General features: G+C 41.1%; 1 protein-coding gene across 3 annotated transcripts; it reads right to left on the minus strand.

Moving 5' to 3' along the window:
* Positions 1–1,333: 1,333 nt before the first annotated feature.
* Positions 1,334–14,327, minus strand: LOC132771298 (dual specificity protein phosphatase 13B-like). 3 transcript variants are annotated; one of them, XM_067466957.1, is made up of 5 exons: positions 14,164–14,327; positions 9,031–9,126; positions 7,420–7,619; positions 4,200–4,420; positions 1,334–2,702 (listed from the first exon to the last, which is right to left on the minus strand). In XM_067466957.1, the coding sequence occupies exons 3-5, from the start codon at positions 7,578–7,580 to the stop codon at positions 2,509–2,511; spliced, it is 576 nt and encodes a 191-aa protein (XP_067323058.1). In that variant the 5' UTR covers positions 7,581–7,619; positions 9,031–9,126; positions 14,164–14,327; the 3' UTR covers positions 1,334–2,508. The 3 variants fall into 3 exon arrangements, with proteins under 3 accessions (XP_067323058.1, XP_060625105.2, XP_060625106.2); XM_060769122.2 differs by lacking the exon at positions 9,031–9,126; XM_060769123.2 differs by lacking the exon at positions 9,031–9,126 and having other exon boundaries at positions 14,157–14,327.
* Positions 14,328–23,782: the final 9,455 nt, after the last annotated feature.

Genomic DNA, 23,782 nt, shown 5'->3' on the forward strand with positions numbered 1-23,782 from the left:
GAGAAGACAATGATGCTGGGGGAAATGGAAGGAAAAAGAAAGAGGAGCCGACCAAGGGCAAGATGGATGGATGGTATCCTTGAAGTGACTGGCTTGACCCTGAAGGAGCTGGGGGTGTTGACGGCCGACAGGGAGCTCTGGCGTGGGCTGGTCCATGAGGTCACGAAGAGGTGGAAGCGACTGAATGAATAAACAACAACAAATGCCAATGGAGTTTTTCTTTTTCTTTTCCGCCCAGTGCACAAGATGCAGATAAATAATTTTAGAAAACAGGTCGGGAAACACAGGTAAGCCTTTCAGTGTACAAGGTCCCAGTCTGTGACCTTACTTTGAAGTCAAGAAATCATCTCTACTATGGGCAGTCCCTGAGTTACAAACATCCAACTTACAAATAACTCACACTTAAGAACAGGGGTGAGACAACAGGAAGCGAGAAATCTACCCCTCGGAAAGGAAATTAATTCCTGAAAGAGTTATCATCGAGAAAAGTGTCTCCAATGAAACCTTACCACCAATCCTTGTTTCCCCAACAAGCCATTTTTTTTCAAAATCCAGGTATCACAGGGATAGAAAATGGGAAATCTCTGAACAGAGGCACAGACAACAAACAAACAACACAGTGCTGTTAAGCCTTCTCTTTGCTAGTGTAACCTCTGTAGTTACACTTTAAAAATATACCTGTTCTAACTTAATACAAATTCAACTTAAGTACAAATCTACAGAACTTATCTTGTTTGTAACATGGGGACTGTCTGTGTACACTATGGCCAGTACTTTTAAAATCAACTTTTAAACATAACAATCACTCCTGGCCCAACTTCCCCAAATCTGTCAGATGCATCATCCATTCATGTCCCAGAAGAATGGACTTTCTTCTCTGCATGTTGCTAATGATTATAACGTAAGGCATGAGTGGATGATGATCACAGCAACAGGGTCACAATTGTGACTAGGCAGTGAATATGGGACAGTTGCTGATGTATAAATCTAGGTAACTGTTATGTATTCACAATTGCTATTTAGTCATAATTGAGAAAATAAATAAAATGCTGTCTTTCCAGGTCTCCTGTGCATTGCTAAAATGCAGAAAACAACATCTCCTCTTTCCTACCATCTGGATGCTACCCAGGCACCATCATATGCCTCTGGCCACTAATGGGCCATACCATTTTGCTTTGCCCCTGAAAATATTTGTTGTGATGCAGAGTGCCATCACACACAGATGCATTGAATAGCTCCTCTAAGACTGGAAACAGACATATGTTAATTAATATACAAAGCACGTCTAAGCAGCATTCTTTCTCCTTCTAAGTAATCATATGCTTCCAGTCTTCCATGTTTCACTTTCTTTTATTTTGATGTCTCAGTGAATATTTTTAAAATTCACTTTAAAATTTTAACTACTCATCAAGACAAATAAGTGACAGTTCACAACTCTATTGCAAACTCTATAAAATAAATACCCCTGAATTGCCTTTGCTTCAATTTTCAGATACTTTATCTTGGTATAATCTACAACAGGGGTCCTCAAACTTTTTAAACAGAGGGCCAGGTCACAAAATCTCAAAGTGTTGAAGAGCCGGATTATAATTTGGAAAAAAAAAAACATAAATGGATTCCTATGCACATATTTTATTTGTAGTGCCAAAAAAAAAAAAACCCAAACCAAACACTTAAAAGCAATACAATAATTAAAATGAAGAACAATTTTAACAAATATAAACTTATTAGTATTTTAGTGGAAAGTGTGGACCTGCTTTTGGCTGATGAGATAGGATTGTTGTTTTTGTTGTGTGCTTTCAAGTCATTTCAGACTTAGGTTGACCCTGAGTGAGGGCTGGGTAAAGGACCTTGGAGAGCCGCATCCGGCCCCTGGGCCTTAGTTTGAGGACCCCTGATCTACAAAATCAGATATAAACCATTGAATGAATGAATGAATGAATGAAAAACAAAATGTAACACATTATGTTCATTGGGTTGATCTAAAGTGATAACTATATCTCTGGTTATTTCATAGAATATTTGTAAAGATTGAATGGGATAATAATGTTAATTTTTCAGATAGTTTTCCATTATCCACATAGAGCATGAGTTCTCATTTTCATTATCTCTTTTTCCTCCCCTCTCACCCACTTCCTGTATGCATTTGTTCTTCTCCCCGTCTTTCATCTTCCTCCTCTTCTCTCTCTCTCTCTCTGGTTCTCCCTCCTCCCTTTTTTAAATCAAAAAAAGATAGTGACAACAGTGCAACAAGTATGGCTCATCTGGAAAGAACTGGGTGTGCATTGCGCCTCACAAATTGAAGGTGAATGGTGCAATCTAGTTGTGAGCTATTGTGTACCACATTTCAGGATTAGATGAAATGAACAAAGTATACATAAAAGTGAAGAGTTTGAAAATGGTATGGTTTTGCTGTTTGAATTATGATTTCGTAATGAAGTACTATAGCTGTGCTACCTATCTTTGCAATTTTGATTTGCTACCTTTGTCCCAAAATGATGTATCATTTCACTTCTCATTATTTAATTTGAGGTCCAAAGCTCGGAGTTGGCTGAGGAACCCTGTGTTTGGGCAAATGCCTCTGTGTGAATCCACTGCTTTCAAAGCCTCCACTAGGGTCAGGTTTTCATAGATCATCAAATAAGCCAGCACTAAGGTCGCTGAGCGGCTTAACCCCATCGCACAATGGACAAACACCTTGCCTGTAAAGAAAGAAGAGAGCAGCCCTGAATCACCAAGGAATGTATAAAATTAGACATTCTAGTTTGGCAAAAGACCCAAAATACAGGGTGAGGCAGCATAACTTCCTTTTTTAAAATGCGCGCCATTCAGTCGGTTGAAGACGTAGCGGAGCGCTAGTGGTCTCATTCGGGAGGCAGGAGTATAAAGTTTTGTCCTGACACAGTTCAGTCGCCATCATGTGTTGGAACAGTGAGGAGCGTGCTTTTGCCGTTGAGGCCTACTTTTCGAGCAGATTTGGAGTGGCCGGCCCGCTCTCCAGATTTGGCCCCTTGTGATTTTTTTCTATGGGGTTATTTGAAATCCCGTGTTTATGTGAACCGTCCAAGGACCCTACAAGATTTGAAGACCAACATCCAGGAAGAAATTGCCAACATAACGCCTGCTATGCTGGCAAGAGTAATGACAAACGCCAGAAATCGTTTTACTCAGTGTATGGAGAATGGGGGACGTCACCTACCTAATTTGATCTCCAAAACTACGTAAAACAAAACTTTAGGTATGCGCCTACATTATAAAAAAAATATGTCTGATTCATACAATGGGTTTTATTAAGTTTTGAAAAAAGGAAGTTATGCTGCTTCACCCTGTACATTATAATATCTTAGTTTGACAGGCAATTTAGTATGCTACGACTAGGCTAGTAACATACTTGGGGAGAATTGTAAGAGGATGAGAAGGAGAAGGAAATGAGTTAATCTCCGAGGACATTTCTCTAATCAGTAATGGGCATTTTTAAAAATTACTTCATGATAATTTCACCTTTCCAGCATTGGAGAAAAATATCATATATCACTAAAAAAATTTAAAACCAATGTGAAGTGGATGGCTTTGGGATAGCAGTGGGGAGAGGGGGAAAAAGAGAAGAACCCTGTCCCTAACATCACTTGACTCCTGGCATGACATGTGTGATAGAGATCATCACCAGAGGTGATGGTCCAGCTGCAAGGTCAGTTTCATGCCCCCAAATTCACAGGAAGGACAGCATGACAAGAAAAGGACAGTCAGGAGGCCCCAAGTGTCTGCCTGTAATGTAGACTATATTGCAAGGCAAGGAACTGGAAAAATCACCTCTTGGGTATTCCTTACCTTAGAAAATCTTGTGAAATTAATAGGGTCACCAGAAGCTGATAAGTGAGCCGAAGACATATACATGCATGTATACATATACCACTAGTACTCCACCCCTCCCGGGCACTTATAATTCAAAACAAAATGATCTTACAACTTTCTCCAGTTCTAGAACCCATACCTCTTTACTAGATAGTTGACACAAAGATGTCCCTCCTGCTGAGGACCAAAATAATTTGCCTTGCTTTATGGCCATTGCGAAATTATAGCGTGAATTTAGATGGTTTCACTTGTTCAGAATTGCATCTGCATCTTTAAGGATATGCAGCAAACCCTTGAATGCTACTTCCCAGTACTAATGATGTCTCCGCTCCTATCCCCATTTTTACCTCCTTCAGTGTTTAAGGCCTTATGTATGAAATCAGCAGCATCATAGAAGAAGATGCTTATATCAAACGAGGTGTCATCAAATGCCTGGACCCCATAGTACTGCACTGGCAGGTCCCTGTAATAGCGAGCTCCAGTGTTGATGTTGTACGGCCCATCTGCTGCATTGAGGATGTGAGTAACGCCAAGGCTCTGAATGATTCTTTTACACCGAGCTGCCCATCTGTCAAAAGATAATGACAGTCACTCTTTAGGCTCCATTGCTGAAGTGGATGCATTTAACAGGCCTCTCAGGAGGGTCTCCAGGAGGGCAGCAATAATCGGCTCCCATGGCTCTGATCCCTGACCATCTCTCCGCTCCAGTTCGTAGCACAGCTTGAAACCCACAGGGATTCTTCTTGTCTACTGGGTGATGTCTCTGCAAACTGATTCATCTCAGGCCACAGTGTTAACAAGAATTACCAGCAACTCTTTTCTGCTCTTATTGAACTGTTGGAAGAAAAGGCAATTCAGAAGTAGTTTCTATTCTCCTTGCTTTTAGATGCAAGAGTATAAATCCTGCAGTCAGGCAGATGCTATTAAGACTGCAACTCCTACTTACTATTCCTGCTTACTGTGGATATTGGCCAGGGATGATGGTAGTCCAGTGACATCTGAAGGGCTACACTTTTTCCATCCCATGCTACAGATTTCCAGGAATCTACCTCACTATTCCAGCTTTCTCAGAGCCCATACTAAGTGCAGTTCCTTCTCAGTGTTTCTGGATCCAGCTCTGATACAGTAAAATGGTGAGCAAGACTATTCCTTCACCAGCAGACTTTCTTTTGGGGGTGGGGGTGGAATTGCTATCCTTTATTCTCCTGCATAATAGAGAATCAGAAAACATTGTTGTATCTAGTTTTTAATTCTGATTGTCTGCTTATTTTCACTACACTCACCTTGTGATAACTGTTCTGACTTTTAACATAGATCACAGCATAGTAATGACTCAATTTTTGTGTCTCCAAAATGGTTGATTGGGAAGAGTATCTTAGTGGGAGTATAAAAGGTAAAGGTTTTCCCCTGACATTAAGTCCAGTCGTGTTCGACTCTGGTGGTTGGTGCTCATCTCCATTTCTAAGCCGAAGAGCCAGCATTATCCTTAGACACCTCCAAGGTCATGTAGCCAGCATGACTGCATGGAGCGCCATTACCTTCCCGCCAGAGCGTTACTTATTGATCTATTCGCATTTGCATGTTTTCGAACTGCTAGGTTGGCAGAAGCTGCGGCTGACAGTGGGACCTCACACCACTTCCTGGATTCGAACCTGCAACCTTTCAATCAACACGTTTAGCAGCTCAGTGGTTTAACCTGCTGTGCCATCGGGAGTATAAGCTTCTGTTACTATTTGTGGGGAAAGCACAGCAAGGGAGAAAAGGGGTGAAAATTCAAATTAGAGATTACGTACGTAATGCAAAAATGTAGTTAACCATACTAGACAGTTCCAGAAACAGGGAATAATATATAAAAACATTTTACAGTTGTGAAATTTGCAAAGAAATGTATTTATTTCTGGGAAAGCAAAATGCTGCTCAGATATGCCCTAAACTAGTTCCACAAAGCAGTGACTGTTATTAAACTAAGTTGCATATATTTTGGGGCAGAGTACAATATGAATTCCACTTTGCCCAAATGGGAATTAAAAAGTAATCCATTTATGCAACCATGGAAGTGTGCCTTATTATTAATTTCAATATTAGAAGTTTTAATGTAGAAAAGGGGATATAAGAATATTTATATTATATACATTGTGCATTTGATTATATGGTACTGTTCCACTATCTGGGTAGAGGCCAAAAGGCAGCACTAGACAGAGAAGGATAGTCCAATTGGAGGGGGAGGGGGGGCGTTGAAGGAATAAAACAACTTTCCCTGTTTTCACTGATTATTCCCTCCTCCTCCTTCCCTTGTCATAAACGATGGTTGTTTCCACAGCAGCAACAAAGGTGGGGTAAATAATAGGAAAACAGGGGGAAATAATTTTAGTCCTTCACCACCCCCCGCTGTCTCCCCCATAAAATATACTATCTTTCTTTGTCTAGCATCCCCTTTTGGCCTCCGCCCAAATAATGGAACATGTAGTTGTTCATATAATACTTTTTAAATAAACAACTATATCACTTTTTAAAGTGGTAATTGGTGATGCTGAAGCAACTGTTGCTCTTCCAGACTCAAAGAAAAGGTGGAATAACCAATCGAATTAACCCCTGGGTGAACTAATGAATTACCCTGTTACAGGTGTAGATCAACTGTAATCCTTCATATGAGGCAGGGGGGAAAGCTATTACTGAAGTGCAGCTATTGTTACCACTCAGTAAGTAGAGATAAGTCTTGAGTCCAGTCTGGAGCAACTTTTGAAGATAAGTGTTTCCCCGAGTGCTCTTGGTCGGAGAATCACAGAGTTGGAAAAAGGGCAGTCTTATATCTAACAAGCAGTGTTCAAGATATTTTGATTGTGTTGTGAATGTGAAGTGCTTTTCTTTCCAATTTTGTCTAATGATTTCTTCTTTTATGTGTGTTTCAGAAGCACATTCTGAAAAAAAGAAAGGAATCATAGAGATCATTGGAAGAAGAAAGGGGGAGACATAAAGACCTGAACGGTAGAAAATTATTTAACAGGCCAGTTCTCAAAAGAGTTATAGGAAAGTTGTGGATATTGGTAATGATTACGAAGCTGAGTACTGTCATTTTTCTTTTCTTGAAAATAACATCAACCATGTGTCTAAGATTTTACAGAGAATATATGCAATGGCGACAAGCTGTTTGGCAGAATTTTGGCTTAAGTGGTCTTTGATCCAGGTTACCTACAGCTAAGTCTTTGATAAAATATCAAGTTTTCATATATTATGTCTTATTTCTAAAGTGGTAGGAAAACAAATTGTGGTTGTAGGCTGCATGTGGTCCCCAAGGCTGCTTTTGCATTCTTCTCATAATGCCCCCTTGTTATTGTGTGCCTTCAAGTCCTTTCTGATGTATGCAACTTTAAGGATTTCTTGGTAAGATTTGTTCAGAGGACCTTTCTCTGAGGCTGTGAGATTGTGTCTTATCCAAAGTCACCCTTTAGGTTTCTATGGCCAAGCCAAAATTTGAACCCTGGTCTCCAGGGATATGGGCCAATACTCAAAGCACTAGAGCACACTGATTCAGGTAAGTAACAAGAAATACTTCCTCCATTTCCTTACGCATCTCCAAGGTAGATGTTTGGCCAAACTTGATCCACATGATTGTCTGATCCTCCTCTATTCCATACCAGCCTTTGTAATTCAGAGAGGGCGGGTGTCTCGTAATGGCATCTGCTTTCTGAGCTATGGTTCTTGGAGGAACGGTTCTGTGCGTGGATCATACCTTCTTTCTGGTTTCATGCACTCAGCATATGGTCTTTCTGGAAACAAAGGGAAGAGAAAGCTTTTCGTTTTGACATATGCAAAAATGAATTCCATGTATGTGAGTGAACAAGCAAGTAGAAGGAAGACAAGCACATTACTCCAGGCATGTAGCCGCGGGGAGGGGGGGGGGCTTGAGGGGCTTCAGCCGCCCCTGAAATTCTCATGGTGGTTCGCGAAAAGGCCTTACTGGTGCATTATTTAAACTGTTATGTTTATTCATATCATGATCTGATCACCATACTCAATATATCCCATATGCATGGGGGTATTGGGGTAATTATACAAAAGGTTTGCTAGGCTAGACCCTCTTTCACTCAAACTCAGCCCCCCCGAACCCACCCTGAAAAAAACTCAGCCCCCCCCCGAATTGAAATCCTGGCTATGGGCCTGCATTACTCCATTCTTACTTTGACTCTCTCCTTGGTTTCTGTGATAGCTGTGAATCACATGAGGCTTCTTCATCCCAAGTGAACATGAACATTCAGCAGGCTGACCTTCCTCTTACAGCCCATGAGGTTCATATACTTGGCCTAGAAGAGGCTCTTCCACTTCCCCTCCAGCATATAAATCAAGCAGGAAGGTATAGGATGGGTTATGGGTCAACACAATAAAATGTGTCACTGTCATGGTCATTATTCTATTGAACATCCAGTTTCACCCCTTTATGAGCCAGATCAGCAAAAAGAAAAGAAAACACACACAAAAATACAAGGCATCTGGAACAAGGGTGTGTGTATGATAGTTATTTCCCACTATAGGTAAAGGGCTATACACTGTGGCCCCATCTACGCTGCCATATAAAATTCAGATTATCTGCTTTGAACTGGATTATATAGTAGACTCATATAGTCCAGTTCAAAACAGATGATGTTTTTAAAACCCACGTTGGCACCGATTTTGACGCTGTGTGGAAACACTCTTAGAGAAGGAACACTCATTAGTTTTTGCCAGCTCCTCCCTCTGAAATATAGCTTACAGCACCTAGTATTAATTGACATTCCCCCATTCAAGTGCTAACAAGGATTGATTTTGCTTAGTTTCCAAAATCAGAGCATAACTGGTGCCTTTGGAGCAGTGGTTCCCAACCTTTTTTTTGACCAGGGACCACTCTACAACATTAGTACCAAAAGAGTTATGAATCAGTTTTTGGTCAACTTTAGATTCGGTTTGGTTATTTGGGGTGCTGATTCAAAAAACTGCATTGGATAGACCACATCAGCTCTAGTTTCTGATACAGAACATATGCCATCCAGCAGTTGCCATCTGTTAGTCCACAGAAAACCATATTTAATCATCCAGAGCTGATGTGGTCTATCCAAGGGGGCAGTCTGGTCTCTGACAGGGAAGGAGTGGCAGGTGACGCGAAAGGAGCAGAAATAAAATAAAATAAAGAGGACGGAGTCTTACAGAGCAGATTTTCGTCCTTGCGGCCCACTGGTGGTCCGCAGCACACAGGTTAAGAACCACTGCTTTAGGGTATTTAGACCTGCTGTCTTTCGAATTCTTGCAAAAAATAGAAATAAAGAATGGGTGTGGACAGGGAAGTGGCAAGAGTAACGCAAAACGGTATTGGACAAACCATCACAAATTGCCAGTCTGGAGGAATCTTACTCTTCCCCTGCAGGGTCAGACTTCCCATTAATTAGTTGCCTGTGCTTGTAAGAGCCCTTATTCTGTAATGGCTGAATCTACTCAAGAGGCTTTGCTGAGGGGCTTTATTGAATGCCTTTCACACATGAGAAAACTTTGAGAAACCTTTTGGGAAAGTCATGCTGAATTTTGTTCTTCATTTTAGATTCAAGAATGCTTTACACCAGTGTAAATGGCGAGGAACTTAGGATCATGGGTCTGTATATTTAGAAATTCAAAATCCTTAGACAAATCCTCCCACCTGCTCACTCCGTCGCCCTTTAAATGCTGTTTCTTTGGCTTTCTGCCTCTAATATAATAAAGTGGTTAGGTTTGATGACCAGAAGGTTCTGTGAAACAACTTGGAATATGGTTCCATTTTCACCTCTTGATGCAGTATATGTCTTGGGGATGCTTAGCATCGCAGAGGTTGTAATTGGCCTAATGAGGTCAACAAGATAAAATTGGTATCTTGGCAGAGATTTTGTTTCTCTTTAGATACTAATCACTAATGCTACTCTGGAGACAGTGAAAGACATGGCTGGAAACTGATACCGTTTTAGCTAATTGAAAATAATCTCAATCTGATGCTGCAAAAAACCCCAAAAAACCTGAATATGGTTATTTCTAAGGAAATTCTTCTGGGAAGAAAACTTTTCAAAGGTGTCAGGAGGTTTTGTTAGAAACACCATTTCTGAAATGGGGCTTGAGCAGAATTAGGACAGTTTTTGAAAAATTGATGTTAACTTTATGAGAATATTTATCTTGGGGAGTGTTATTTCTAAAAGATATGCAGAACTCTTTTTCCAACAAGTGTCCAGCTTTTCTGTATATATGATATATTTCCCCATTTAATTTTTATAATGGAAATAGAAGCCTATTCGGAATATTGATGGAGGAAGAAGGAATATAGCTCTCTTTCCCTGCAATAGAACCTGATATTTTGAGAAACTGGTGGAAGTGGACATTTTTGTTTTAACAAGATTTTTCAGATTTGTAAACCCTCTATTGGCCTCTGACAAGTCACTACTGTCTTTTTTTCTTTCTGTCCCAGTTTCTACAGTGCAAGGAGTGTTGCAATCATGTTGTCTATCACAGCACCCTCACCCCAAAGAATTTATAGTTTACCAAGGCAATAAGCCAGAATGAAATATTGTTACCCTTCCTCTCATATGAAGTCTCTTGTGCTCCACCATGAACAAGCAGCAGCTCACCTTCTCTAGAAGTCAGTTTTTCCCATTTTCCCAATTTTTGGCCTAACTCTTTAATCTTTACTGATCTGGATCAGCACACATTCGTAGGGAGCCAGGCCTCCTTAAACATGAATTGGCCAGGGTCGAGCGACGATCACTTGGAGCAGGGTCCAACCGAGAGTCTCTCTCACTGGGTTCAGAAATTTTTAATGGGCACTCAGTTCTGACTCTGCCCTGATCACATGGAGCCCAGGCTTTTTAATTTCCGCTAGTCTGCAACAGTGCTTGTCTCATGGACCCCGACCAGGCCCATAGCCAGGATTTCATTTCATTTCGGGGGGGGGGGGGGTTCGGGGGAAGCTGAGTTTCGGGGGGGGGGCGAGTCTGAGTGAAAGAGGGTCTAGCCTAGCAAACCTTTTGTATCATTACCCCAATACTCCCATGCATATGGGATATATTGAGTATGGTGATCAGATCATGATATGAATAAACCTAACAGTTTAAATAATGCACCAGTAAGGCCTTTTCGCGAAACACCATTAGAATTTCAGGGGGGCCTAAGCCCCTCAAGCCCCCCCCCCCCCGGCTACATGCCTGACCCTGGCCCATGGTGAGAAGTTTTTCTAGGGATAAACTAAATATTCAGTTAACCAAAATGAAATGTATCTTTATGATGCTACAATTTATTTTCTACCATGAACTTCAGAACACTTTCTATCCTTGACTCTGTCTATTCTATATCCACATTCTACTTGGACCAAATATGCACACTTGTGCAGGAGCTAAATAATTAAAGAAATAAAGGAAATAATCTTTCCAACCCCTCTATGCATGCCCACTTCACCACCATCTTGGCATACCAGACCTTGCTTCTTTCCTGCATTTTCCCAACTATTCACTATGCTTTATTTCATTTTAGACTTATTTTATTTCTATAAATATATTAAATAAAAGGCAAACTATAGTGAACTTTCCTAACCTCTGCCTGACCCCAGACAGAGCCAACAATTCTGGAATTTCCCTCAACACCTAAGGCAAAAGATGTAGCTGAGATATTATTTCCCTGCAACTGGGCAGATGGCCCTATGGTTGTCATCAGGGATCCCCCTCCAAAGGAAATATGATTACTCTGACATTCCAATAGGCTCACTCTTTGTTTGCTGTATCTAGGAATGGACTAGAAAGATCATTACACATTATCTCCAGAATCCTGAACTCAACATTTGCCTAATGCCATCATCTCCACGACTGGATGTTCATTGTCTCCTAAAATTCTATCTTAAGCTTCAAGGTATGGATGCAGCTTCCTGGAAGCCTATCTCTGCCCCAAGAGATGACTCCAACATCTGATTGGCAGCCCTAGGGCATTCCCACCTGGCTGTGTCATTGGGGACAGAGCCACTCACCCAGCGAGCCAGCCTGAGCCCACCCCTTGGCCAATCAGGAGTGATGGCAGCACTGGCTGGCTTCTGGCACTCAGCCAATCAGGATGAGGGAAGGAATTTCAAAACTACACAATGTTAATGCATGGGCTTTCTACTGTATAAAAATGATTTTGCATTCCATAATGCTTATGCTTGTACATTTTGGCATCTGTTGTGTACATTGCATCCCTTCTGCAGATTTAATAAAGACTGTCATTTGCCTTTAACTGATGGGTCCTGTTCTTTTCCTGGAACGTTGATGACTAGCAGACCTCACCAGGCATGGGCCCTCCTTTTCTGCGGTCCTTAGGAACCAAATTTCAATTACAAAACTAAAAGAGCGATAGCCATGATAGAATTTCCTATGCCCCAGGCTTGGAGGAACTGCCTATTCAGACCACAGAAATTATCTTTGATTCCTAAAATTGATTTCATTTAGGAATTAATTTTTTTTTTTTTTGCTGTAACTTTGCTTTAAAGAAGTCCACCAAGGAAGATTGTGTGGAAAGAAGATTGGGTTGGAAATACAGATGCTTCCAAGAGATGGACCCAAATCAAAATTGCTATAACTCTGCAACCACAAACCACCCATGAATGAAACTCTTACCCCTTGAAAGGAATGGGAATAGAGTTTCAAATGATTACCACTAAATGCCGCTCCCAGTGCACAAACAGTCCCTAGCTTTAGTCATCTGTAAGATGGTGACTATGCAACATAAGGCCTAATGAGATGTTATCTATTTGTGGAGTTATTTTTTTTAGATTTGTATCAACTCAAAATGGTTACTAAAACTTGATAAGTCATTAAACTGCTTGGGATTTTTTTGTGAAATTTTAACATGTTGCCATTGTGAAATCTACTACTTTGAAACCATATCCATCATTTTTATGGACTCAGTTCTTGGGGCTAATTCACATATATCTTTGAGGAATCAGGAGAGCCTGACTGGTTTTCAGAACTCCTCTGTCTCCATTTTTTTGCCAGAACTTGATCCCAAGTCTCCATTTTTATGGGTCACCTCCAGGCTGGAGGTGAGTGTGGAAATTCTTTAGTTTTGTGGGGTTTGACCTCAAGCAAGGGGAAAGGGCTGTGTGTAAATCTTCAGCTCAGCTGGTAGAGCAACATTTCCAAGGCTTAATTGATGTGTGGCTGGAATTTACAAAGACTCTCCAGGAGGTCTCTGTCTTCATTTAATTAGTTTCTTTCCCATCCTTGTGGTGTGGCAGTGCTCCCCCCCCCTTCTTTCTCACTAGAAACAAATGGACTGTGTTAAATGTTCCTTGCCCCATCTCCCTAAATACTATGAGAAGGAATAATTTCAGTTTTTTCCCACTTTGATTTGGCAATAGTACCTCCTGCAAGAAAAACTCTTCTCTTAATTTCAAAATAAGAAAACATATCCCCCTATATTTCAATAACAAGCTTTGAGCAAGGGCAGTAGGTACTAAATGCATAATTCTTAATTACATTAATAGAAGGTATCCCTACATTTAAGGTTTTGGCCTACAGAGCCCCCGGTGGCGCAGTGGGTTAAACCCCTGTGCTGGCAGGACAGAAGACTGACAGGTGACAGGTTCGAATCCGGGGAGAGGCGGATGAGCTCCCTCTATCAACTCCAGTTCCTCATGCAGGGACATGAGAGAAGCATCCCACAAGGATGATAAAAAAACATCAAATCATCAGGGTGTTTCCTAGGCAATGTCCTTGCAGACGGCCAATTCTCTCACACCAGAAGCGACTTGCAGTTTCTCAAGTCACTCCTGACATGACCACAAAAAAAAAAAAAGGTTTTGGCCTGAAAACTTCAGAGCCCAGGTTAACCCTGAACTGGTACATATTGGTTCATGGTGAAAAATACAGAGTGGATTTGAACATTCCTTCCAAAGAAGCGAGAAGTGGATGTTCTAGTGAAATGACCTGAAACAACTGAGTAGTTTGAACGATACTTCAAATATGATGTTTCAAAAGCTCTAGATTTGATTGATATGGGAAGAATTGTTGTTCTTTGCTGCTATATGGCTTTCACTGTCTGAATTACCCTGCTTAGAAAGTACTTTTGGTTCCATTAAAGAATACATATGAATTTCCTGCCAGGATGCGAAGTGAAGGAATTGAGAGAACTGTGCATTTGGCAGGCTCATCCGGTGGTGGGCTACACTCGGTTTGCTGGCATGTGAATGCCTGCTTTAGTAAAACACAGGCTGATAGGAGGCTTCCTAATGAGATGAGCCCTTTTTTCTTGTTTTCCAGATCACAGTGATCATAGGGGAAGGGAGGGAGTGTTACCTGGTACCTTTTTATCTTTTTCCTGTCTTCTATAAGGCCCTTGAATTCTCCTCTGACTCCTTCCTTGTTTCAGCTGCAAGCGTAAGGCAGCCTGCCTCTCCAGTCGTTCTTGCTTGGTTTCTTTTCTTAGCCACCAATGTCCAACCCACTTGTTGGCTTGGGATAAACAGAGTGCCTCCCCCGTGATCTTATGGATTAAGTTGCTGATATACTCTGCTATTTGAAGTGCTTGTAGTTGTATGCCTTGAAGCAAGCTGTGTGGGCTGTTCTATGACTGTAATTAGAGGTGAAAGGGAAGGAGGGCATCTCATTTACATCTACAGGAGCTTCAGTCTGAGATAACATAGATTAGTAAAGATTATGAAAATGTATCCTGGAGGAGGCTTGTACTAAGGCATTTCCCAAGGCTACAGATTGATAGAATAGGAGACTTGGGAAAGTGTATTAGTTGTAACCGTATTGTTTTACTGAAAGAATTTCAGTAACTATGTCTCTTGAGGGAATAGCTCTTTTCTAAATAGATTACTGAATAGATTTCTGCAATGTGCTCTACGTAGGGTTGCCTTTGAAAACTGTTCAGAAGCTTCAAATGGTCCAAAATGCGGCAGCGTGGTTACTAACAGGAGCAGCACTCAGGGAACACACTACTCCTCCATTGCACCAGCTCCACTGGCTGCCAATTTGCTACGGAGCACAATTCAAAGTGCTGGCTTTAGCCTATAAAGCCCTAAATGACTCCAGTCCAGAATACCTGTCCGAACGTATCTCCCCCTTTGAACCATCTAGGAGCTTAAGATCGTCTGGGGAGGCCCTGCTCTCAATCCCACCTGCCTTGCAAGTGCGATTGACAGAGACAAAGGACAGGGCCTTCTCAGTGGTGGCCCCCTGGCTATGGAACTCCCTCCCCAGGGATATTAGATCAGCCTCCTCCTTCCTGACTTTCCAAAAAAAAAAAAAAAAAAAGTAAAGACCTGGCTCTTTGAGCAAGCTTTTGAGAATGCAACGGAATAGATAACACGGAACTATGAATGATGAACATGGAATGGCCAGACAATGTTACTGGATAACGTTTTTAACAAGATGACACCAATGATTATACGCTTTAACTGTTTTTATTTATGTTTTATATTGTAATGTTGTTTTTAATTGCACTTTTATGAATGCCTGACATCAAATTGTGCCAATCTGTAACCTGCCTTGAGTTGCCGCATGTCTGAGAAAGGTGAGCTATAAATATTGTAAATAAATAAATAAATAAATCTTGCCCTTTCCCCTATTATACAAGAAATATGAAATATTGATACATTGTCTTGGGCTTTTCACTTTTTCTAGCCTACCTAGAAATCATAGAATCATAGAGTTGGAAGAGACTTTGTGGGCCATCCAGTCCAACCGTCTGCCGAGAAGCAGGAAAATCACATTCAAAGCACCCCCGACAGATGGGTGAGTTCAGACTTGAAAGATAGAATGCGGTCCTGTATATACACACCACATTATGCTAATATCTCAGTCTTCAAGGGAGAAATCCATTCAAAGGTTTGGGGAAAGTCATCTGGGAGAGATCTCATTCAGATTCAGCACACTTAGAAATTTCCCAGCCATAGGAAACTTCAGCCTATTTTCAAGAATGGAGAGACACTGTGCTCGTCACATGAGTTAAACTACTTCCAGTCTTCATGCATAGTCCTCCATGGTTAGAAAGAAGCAGAAGTGTCCTGAAAGGAGGGAACTCTGGCAATCTGACCTCATCACATTGATAAATTTTCCCCTGGTAGGATACTTTTTTCTATCATGGAGAGGCACGGAACTCATCATATGTTCCAGGGTTGAAAAGAAGTAGAAATGTCCTGAAAGGAGGGAATTATGAACATGAGCCAGCAATCCTATCTAGAACTCTTACCTATTATTGTGCTTTACTCCCATGGTTACAACTTTACTCTCATTGTTACAACCATCAAAATTCCCATCCTGTTTCATTGCCCAACTGTCAGCAGTCTATTGTATCCTATGGGGTTGAATGCAGAGCAATAGGATCCCATGGAAAGCAGTGGTTTTAACTTGGCCCACTGTTTCTTGTATCCTATGGGGTTTGGTGCAGAACAATAGGATCCCATAGAAAGAAGTGGTTTAAAACTGATGGCAGTCTCCTTTAATGTAAGGAGCTTTGGGCTATGCAAGTAATATTTTGGCTTTCGAATATTGTTGTTTCTCCTGATTAAAGACAAAAAAATATGGTAATATTGACCTTGTGATGAATGTACTGCCAGCTCTTAAATTTCCATGTGTGACCATATGAGGGGCGATTCTCTGCTCTTAAAGGGACAGTCACCCATGCGTTCCCCTCTCAATGTGATGACGTTGTTGTTCAACATCAGGAACTCACTAGTTCAGTGATATTCAAAGTCGTGGTCCCTGGAAACATACCAGACTCTGAGCCATTGACTTCTGTTCTTGGAATCAGCTTGAAACTACATCAAATGATCAGTGTAGATGTGCAGTCATCAGTAAGTTACACTGTGTCCAGTAGTGCATTCTCCAAGATAACTATTGTTATGAGTGTAGAGTTTGATTTGATGGTCTTTTAGGAAGCCCTTTTAACAAGTTAAAAATTGAATATGAGAGTAATGTGAAAAAGGAATCTAGTAACATCTTTCATCCATAATAATACACTTATTTACATGAATTTAATCTAAGGAAGTGGACTAAGATTCACAAATGTCCATGCTGAAATAAACCAGTTAGCATCAAAGATGCTACTAGGTTACTTCCCACAAGAAGATTTTCATTTTTGCAAGGCAGCTATTGAAAATAAGTGGCAGAGTTTCACACGTTGAACACTAGGTGTTGCTCTGTAACTGCAAAAAGAATAAGAAGAAGCCAGCATCAACATGGATGTTATTATATGCGAAGATTATCACTGGAAATATAACGTCATTTTAATGTGCCCCACCTCAAATTTAAGTAATACCAACTGACCTTTGGAAATTAAAGTTACAGAACACATCAAAACACTGCCCTTTTAAAATTGTAGAACTTTAACTGTTCGTTTGTGGATTAATTTTAATAGTCTTTTAGGTATGCTGTGAGACTGACCAGACTTCAATTAGTCTTAATAGTTTGCACTTTGATATTATGACTATTCAACAATATAGTGTGAAAAAGAATAGTGGAAACTGGCAGGCTCCCCTCAATATTTCTGTTGTGTGATTTCAGCATCTGCAAGTACTGCTGGTTTGGAAGCCCAGTGTATCTGGCTAAACTCAAGGGCCAATTCAGGCAGAGATGGGTTAGGAAGCAAAACCATTGAGGTTTATACTCAATGACCAGATAGGTTGTCAAAGTACTGACATACACAACTGGAAATACAGAGCATTTTTATTCACTTGGACAGCTATTCAAGTAATCCGTGCCAGCTTCTGATTGGCACATTCTCAGGACTCTGTCAGTTGTCTCCTCTGATTGCTCTTTGTATGGCAGAAAATTCAATAAACTTTCATTGGATCATTTGAAGTGTCAGTCCATTTAATGGTCTGCCTCTGAGAGAAGTGCGATCTCAAAGGAATGTGGTGTGGCAATACATGATGGGCTTAATGGGTTAATTTTGGTTGGCACAATAGGGTCAGTCCAGTGTACACAACAGATGCTTGTGTGTGATAACTATTTCAATAGGTGAAGCTGGCTTGAGGCAGGCATGGGTGCTGGATCCTTTATCCAGATATCCCTGATCTCATCAATGGGAACAGGAAACACTCTGACATATATTCATTGAGTGATCTTCCCTCTGTCTCCCAGTCCACTGTGAAGGGATTATGGAATTTGGGATAAGAGATCTGGATGTGTTGGAGCAGCATTCCAAAGAACAATTCATGACAAAAAGGTTTTATTGGGAAAGGGTGTGTGTATTTGCCAGGTTCGATGAAGTGCACCCACGATTTCATATCTATTAATATATTTTATAATCTGGGGGTCTGATTTTTTGATATCATTCAGAGAGCACTTATATAACTTATGAGCCCACTTATGTACAGTGGGCTCTTCAGAGCCACTGGAATTTGGTTCCTGCTACTCAATGGATACCAAAACCAATGTATGCTCAGTAAAATGATAGTCCATATATCAGTGGTTCTCAACCTGTGGGTCCTAAGGTGTTTTGGCCTACAACTCCCAGAAATCCCAGCCAGTTTACCAGCTGTTAGGGTTTCTGGGAGTTGAAGGCCAAAACAGCTGGGGACCCACAGGTTGAGAACCACTGCCTTATATCAAAAGACAAAATCAAGGTTTGGTTTTGTTTGTTTTTTTAAGTGTCCTCAAGCTTTGAGAATCAAGGTCCTCTGACATACCTCACAAATTTCACAAATGAAAATAAATACATATGCAACCAAGCAATGTCTAAGTGTGGCAAAAACGGCCAAAGATCCAGCTCAAAGGAGTTCCACAGTGAGGAAGAATACAAAAACTATGGATGTATCTACACTTACCATTATCCGGGACTAATCTGGCTCTGCCTTGTGTGTGATCCCCACAAGGACTCCCTCAACCACTACTGGCATGATGGGCTGTGTTGTGGTGGGAGGCCACTATGGTATGGAAGCAGGGGTGGCTCAACCCATTATGCAAAGTAAGCAGTTGCAGTATAGTTGATTTTGCCCAGGGGCACTCTTGAGGCTCTCTTGGGGGACAATAGACCTTGACATATGCGAGTTGTAGTTACTGGGATGTATAGTTCACCTGCAACCAAAGAGCATTCTGAACTCCACAAATGATGGAATTGAACCAAATATGGCACACAGAACTCCCACGACAAACAGAAAATATATATCAGTGATTGGTTTTGGGGGGGGGGGGGTGGCAAAATACTGTTTGCTTACTGTTGAAAATTACCTAGGGCCACCTCTGTCCACGACGAACAATAAATATATATCAGTGATTGGTTGGGTGGGGGGGGGGCAATATACTGTTTGCTTACCTATGAAAATTACCTAGGGCCACCTCTGTATGGAAGCTGGATGTGGTGGAGTAAGAGGACTGCCATTCTGTGTCCCCAGGTAATTTGGGAAATGCGGGATGGCAGAGGTAGATGCAACTGGTTCCATTTTGGAATTAGCCCAACTCTTCCCACAGAGCCAAGTAGGAGATGTTCCAAATTCTGTACCAAATGTTTTGGACTTCAGCACCCACAATCCCTAACAGCTGGTATGCTGTCTGGGATTTCTGCGAGCTGAAGTCCAAAACACCTGGAGGAGCCCAATTTGAGAAACACTGCCCTGGTTTATTGAGAATGGTAACTCTGCCCCCTTCTTTCCTCTTCCTCACACTCTACTCTTCCCCCATCCCTGCAGGTTTTCAGCTGTAACACACTCTGCTCAGGTATGTGCTTGGCAGCCCTGGCAAATACTGATGTGACTACTCCCATCCCTACAGCAATCTCCTGCTATTTTCTATGACTTATTCTGTACTTTGTTTCCCTTTGAAGTGAATGGCTACATTCCCAACCATCCCCACCCAGATTCTCTTGGGTTTTTATGGCACATACAGTAAATGACTCAGACAGCAGCACTCACTGAAAAATTGCACTATGTGTTTGTTTTGGAGGTTATTATTACTGTGCTGCTGCTACCAGAATGATGGCAGGGAGACAGCACATGGATTTAGCCAAAGGGGTTCCATGGGATCAGCATTCCTTCGAGCATTCCACAGATGAAAACTAGGATGCATGTGGCAAAGCAACATCAAAGTGTGGACATGATGGCAAAAGTTATGAATAAGGAGGAGCTCACATACTAGGAGAGGCTGTAGCAATTTGCTTTTGCTTGAACTTCCTGGGAAGGGCAAGAGTTTGCTCACTTATCTTCCTTCCTCCCTGAGTAATTTGAGCACAAAGAAACTACTTGAGGGTATGGATAAAACAGCTGATCCTTACCCTCCATCCATACTCACATTTCTTCCTTTCAGCCTGTATTTGTGCCGCTTCAAAATCCATAGCATTATTGGGTTACCTCCAGTTACAATACTTGAATACCAGGGCTTTGCAGGAATTTTTGAAGACATTACTGATGGAATCATTCCAGAAGTTGAGAGTAATGTTTGTAGATGGTCCTTGTTTTGCAGGTATGCAATAGAGTTGGAAGGTAACAGCTTTATAAACAAGCATCTTGGTATCCCTACAAATGTCCCAATCCACGAACTCTTTATGATTCATTCACAAAAAATGTGCTCACTGAGCTCATACAGCATTGATGTCGACTTTTGTGAAGAGATGGCTGCAAAGGTAGTGGGAATTGTCAACATTTTCAAGAATTATATCATTAAGCTGTATTGCTGGCATTGCAAAGATATCGGTTTGCACCTGCTGATAGAGCACTTTGGGTTTTTTTCTCCAATACTAAGTGAAAGGTCAAACTTTTCATATGCTTCTGCAAAGATGTTTGTTTAACTTTGTTTGATTTGTTATGTGTTTTATTATAATTTATACTGTTGTCTTGTTGTAAGCTGCTCTAAGTCCCTTTGGGAGATAGAGCAGGATATAAATAAATCTTAATTCATTCATTTATTCATTCATAAAGTAGCTTGTATGTCTTCATCTGAATGAGCACAGACTACATTATCATCAGCATATTGGATCATATGTTGTGATCTTTTTGTTTTTAGCCTGCTCAGGTTAAAGTGCTTGCCGTCTGTCTGATACATGATTTCGGTGAGAAGCTTCCTGTCAAAAGGTGTAGAATCATAGCTATGAAGATGGAAAATAAGGTAGGGGCAATAACACATCCCTGTTTGACACGTGATTCCACTTTAAATGGGTCACTGTGGCAAACATTGCTATCAATTATTGTTGTTCTATCATTGCGAAGGAGCCACAGGATGTTCACAAATTTATCAGGTCATCTGATTTTCAGGAGGATGGTCCAGAGCCTTCTGTGTTGAAGGCTTTTGCAAAGTCAATGAATGCCATGTACAAATGTTGATTTTATTCCTCGATTTTTCTTGAGGCTGTTGTGCAGTGAAAACAATATCCACTGTTCCTCTGGAAAGGTGGAAACCATTTTGGTATTTAAGGAGGATGTCTTCTGAGATAGGTAGAAGGGTGTTTGAGAGGATTCAGGCTAGGATTTTTCCGGAGGAAATTAAAAAGGTGATACCTTAATAGTTTCCATAGTCTGTTCTTTCTCCCTTTTTGTTTCCCCCCACAATTGCAATGCAGATGTTACATATTTTGGTCAAGATATAATGCTTCCCCTCCCTCCTCCTCTTGATCTTCTCTGTTGACTTGCTGTTTCCTTGGCAATAAATATTATTACTTTGAAGATGTGTGTATTCTCCTTGCTAAGTTGAGTGTTAAATATGTTTGCACTTTGAACTCATTTTGTAGCAACTGAAATAAGCCAAGGACAAAGGGGTAGTAAGAAGAGGAGAGAGAGACTGAGACATTTTGAAAAACATATGAAAAATGGAATTACAAAGGATTAATCATAATTGTTTCTTGTGATGGCGTGTCAGGCCCCACTTGTATGTGAATGTACAGTTGAATTGTTTGGCTATTATGTACTGCTTTCTATTAATGTTGTTTGCATCTGTTGAATTGCCTTCCCTGCTTAATTGTTGGCTCCTCCCCTTCCTAGGGAAGAGGGCAGGGCTTTCTTTTCATTCTACCATCAGACAGCTTTATAGACGGACGTGAAAAAGATTTGGCTCTAAAGCCCTTGTTTAAGCTATCTCTCATCACCAATTCTTAGGTTTTTACCCTTGAGACTCACACTTCATGCCCGGATCTTCCTGGACGACATTGAGGAGTCTCAAGAGCCTTCAAACCAGTCCTTTGGCACTAGAGGAAGACTTTGTGCCTTCAAATATAGGCCATTTGGACTGGGATTGTGGATGCTCAGGCATTCACAGCCATTGAGAAAGAGGGAACTTGGAAAGCTTCTCAGCTGCAAACTCCTTGGACCCAAGACTTCAGAGACTGTAACATATATTTTCTTTATCCCTGTTGAAACATCAAGTTTATGCCTAAGAAAGATAACTCATCATGAATAATAAACACCATTTTGAGATATCTGTTGTGTCTTGGTCCTTGGGAGTTCCGGTTGCCTAAACGAGGACAAGAAGCAATCCTCTGGGGAGAGATGTTACGTCCATTTTTCTTTCACCAAGGTCTATAGACCCCAGGCGCGACAGCACATTTCTGCCAAGTTGGAAGCTATGTAACAAATTTATACCGCCTTGCTCAGCCAATTGTCGACTCAACTTTTATTCTTGATGCCAGCAATAAAGGCACATTTAGGAAAAAACAAACAAACCTGCTATCCTTCTGGAGCTGTGTTCACAACCATTTACTCACTTCAGCACTCTGGTCATCTCCCAGACAGGAGCTTTCTGTGTTTAAAAAGGATTCTCAAAATATGTGCTGCCTACCAATCACCTACAAATATGGAGTACGTCATGCAATAGGATTTGAATTCATCTGTAGGTGAAGAGGCTCAAAAGACAGATTAAAAGCATCTGTGATAATGTCCTGAGGGAGGTCATTGGCCTTTATCATTGAGGAACAGATAGTGCATAGCTGATCTATCACTGTCCATAGCTGATCCACCACAAACTTTTTATTTGGAACCAGTCCTACCCTTAGGTAGTGTCAAAAGACCACTTTAAGTGGCAAGTGCTGGAGGATGGGAAGCGGCACTCAAGAGTTACAACAAAGCTCTGTGGGTCACATGGCCAATTCCATACCTCCTAAGGTAGCTTGTGCTCCCTGAAGGATTTTGGTCTTTTTGTGGCTTCATCTTTATTCCAACATATGCAATTTCAGTCTTTAAATAGCCTTAAATCACAAGCCAGCTCAGGTTGTGCCTTGCCTAGAAGACACTTCCCTGGGTGCAGAAAGGACTAATTTGGCAAGAAGCACCTCCTCCAGGGACCAGGCTTGGTTTTATTTCTCAAAGGGCGATTAGCAGCACTACCACACACAATTTATTTCTGTTTATTGTGCACATGGGGTTGCACAAATAATTTTCTGTATACCCTAGGTATGATAGTGGTTCACCCATCTGATCCTGCCTTTTAAATTCATCAGCTGCAACTTCATAACTGATTAGAAGCAGCAAAAAAGTAGGACATTCGATTTGGGTCAAAGGATTCCTCAAGCTGGCATGGATGGATGTTAGATGTCAGTAAATGTCAACTCTCTATTGTGAGCTTCACTCTGCAAGACGGTAGTTAAGGCGTACACCAACCATAATGATGTTTAACTGCTGCCAGCCTGACACTTTTTCTTATCCTCATAAAATGTGAATAGCTGCCTTTTAACCTTTCTCTCATGCACCCGTTTTCTCGCTCTCTATAATTTGCTGCATGAGAATATGTGAGCTACCCAAGACAAATGTCAAAAATGAAGAGTTCCAGGAAGAATTTATTGTGCATGCTCCAGAGAAAGGAAGGGTTTGTGCAATGATGTGACAAACAAGCTATTTTTCACCTTCTTTCTTCCCCAGTGTATATTTTGGCAGGATGAGAATAAAATGTGCTCAGTTCAGAACAATAATATCTTCTGATCTCTGAAACTAAACCAAAGTCACACAAGCAAATCAGTTAAGAAAACTGAGCCATGCACCTGCAAACAAATTCCTCGA

Source organism: Anolis sagrei, chromosome 3, assembly GCF_037176765.1.
Source record: "Anolis sagrei isolate rAnoSag1 chromosome 3, rAnoSag1.mat, whole genome shotgun sequence".
NCBI classification, from domain to species: domain Eukaryota; kingdom Metazoa; phylum Chordata; class Lepidosauria; order Squamata; family Dactyloidae; genus Anolis; species Anolis sagrei.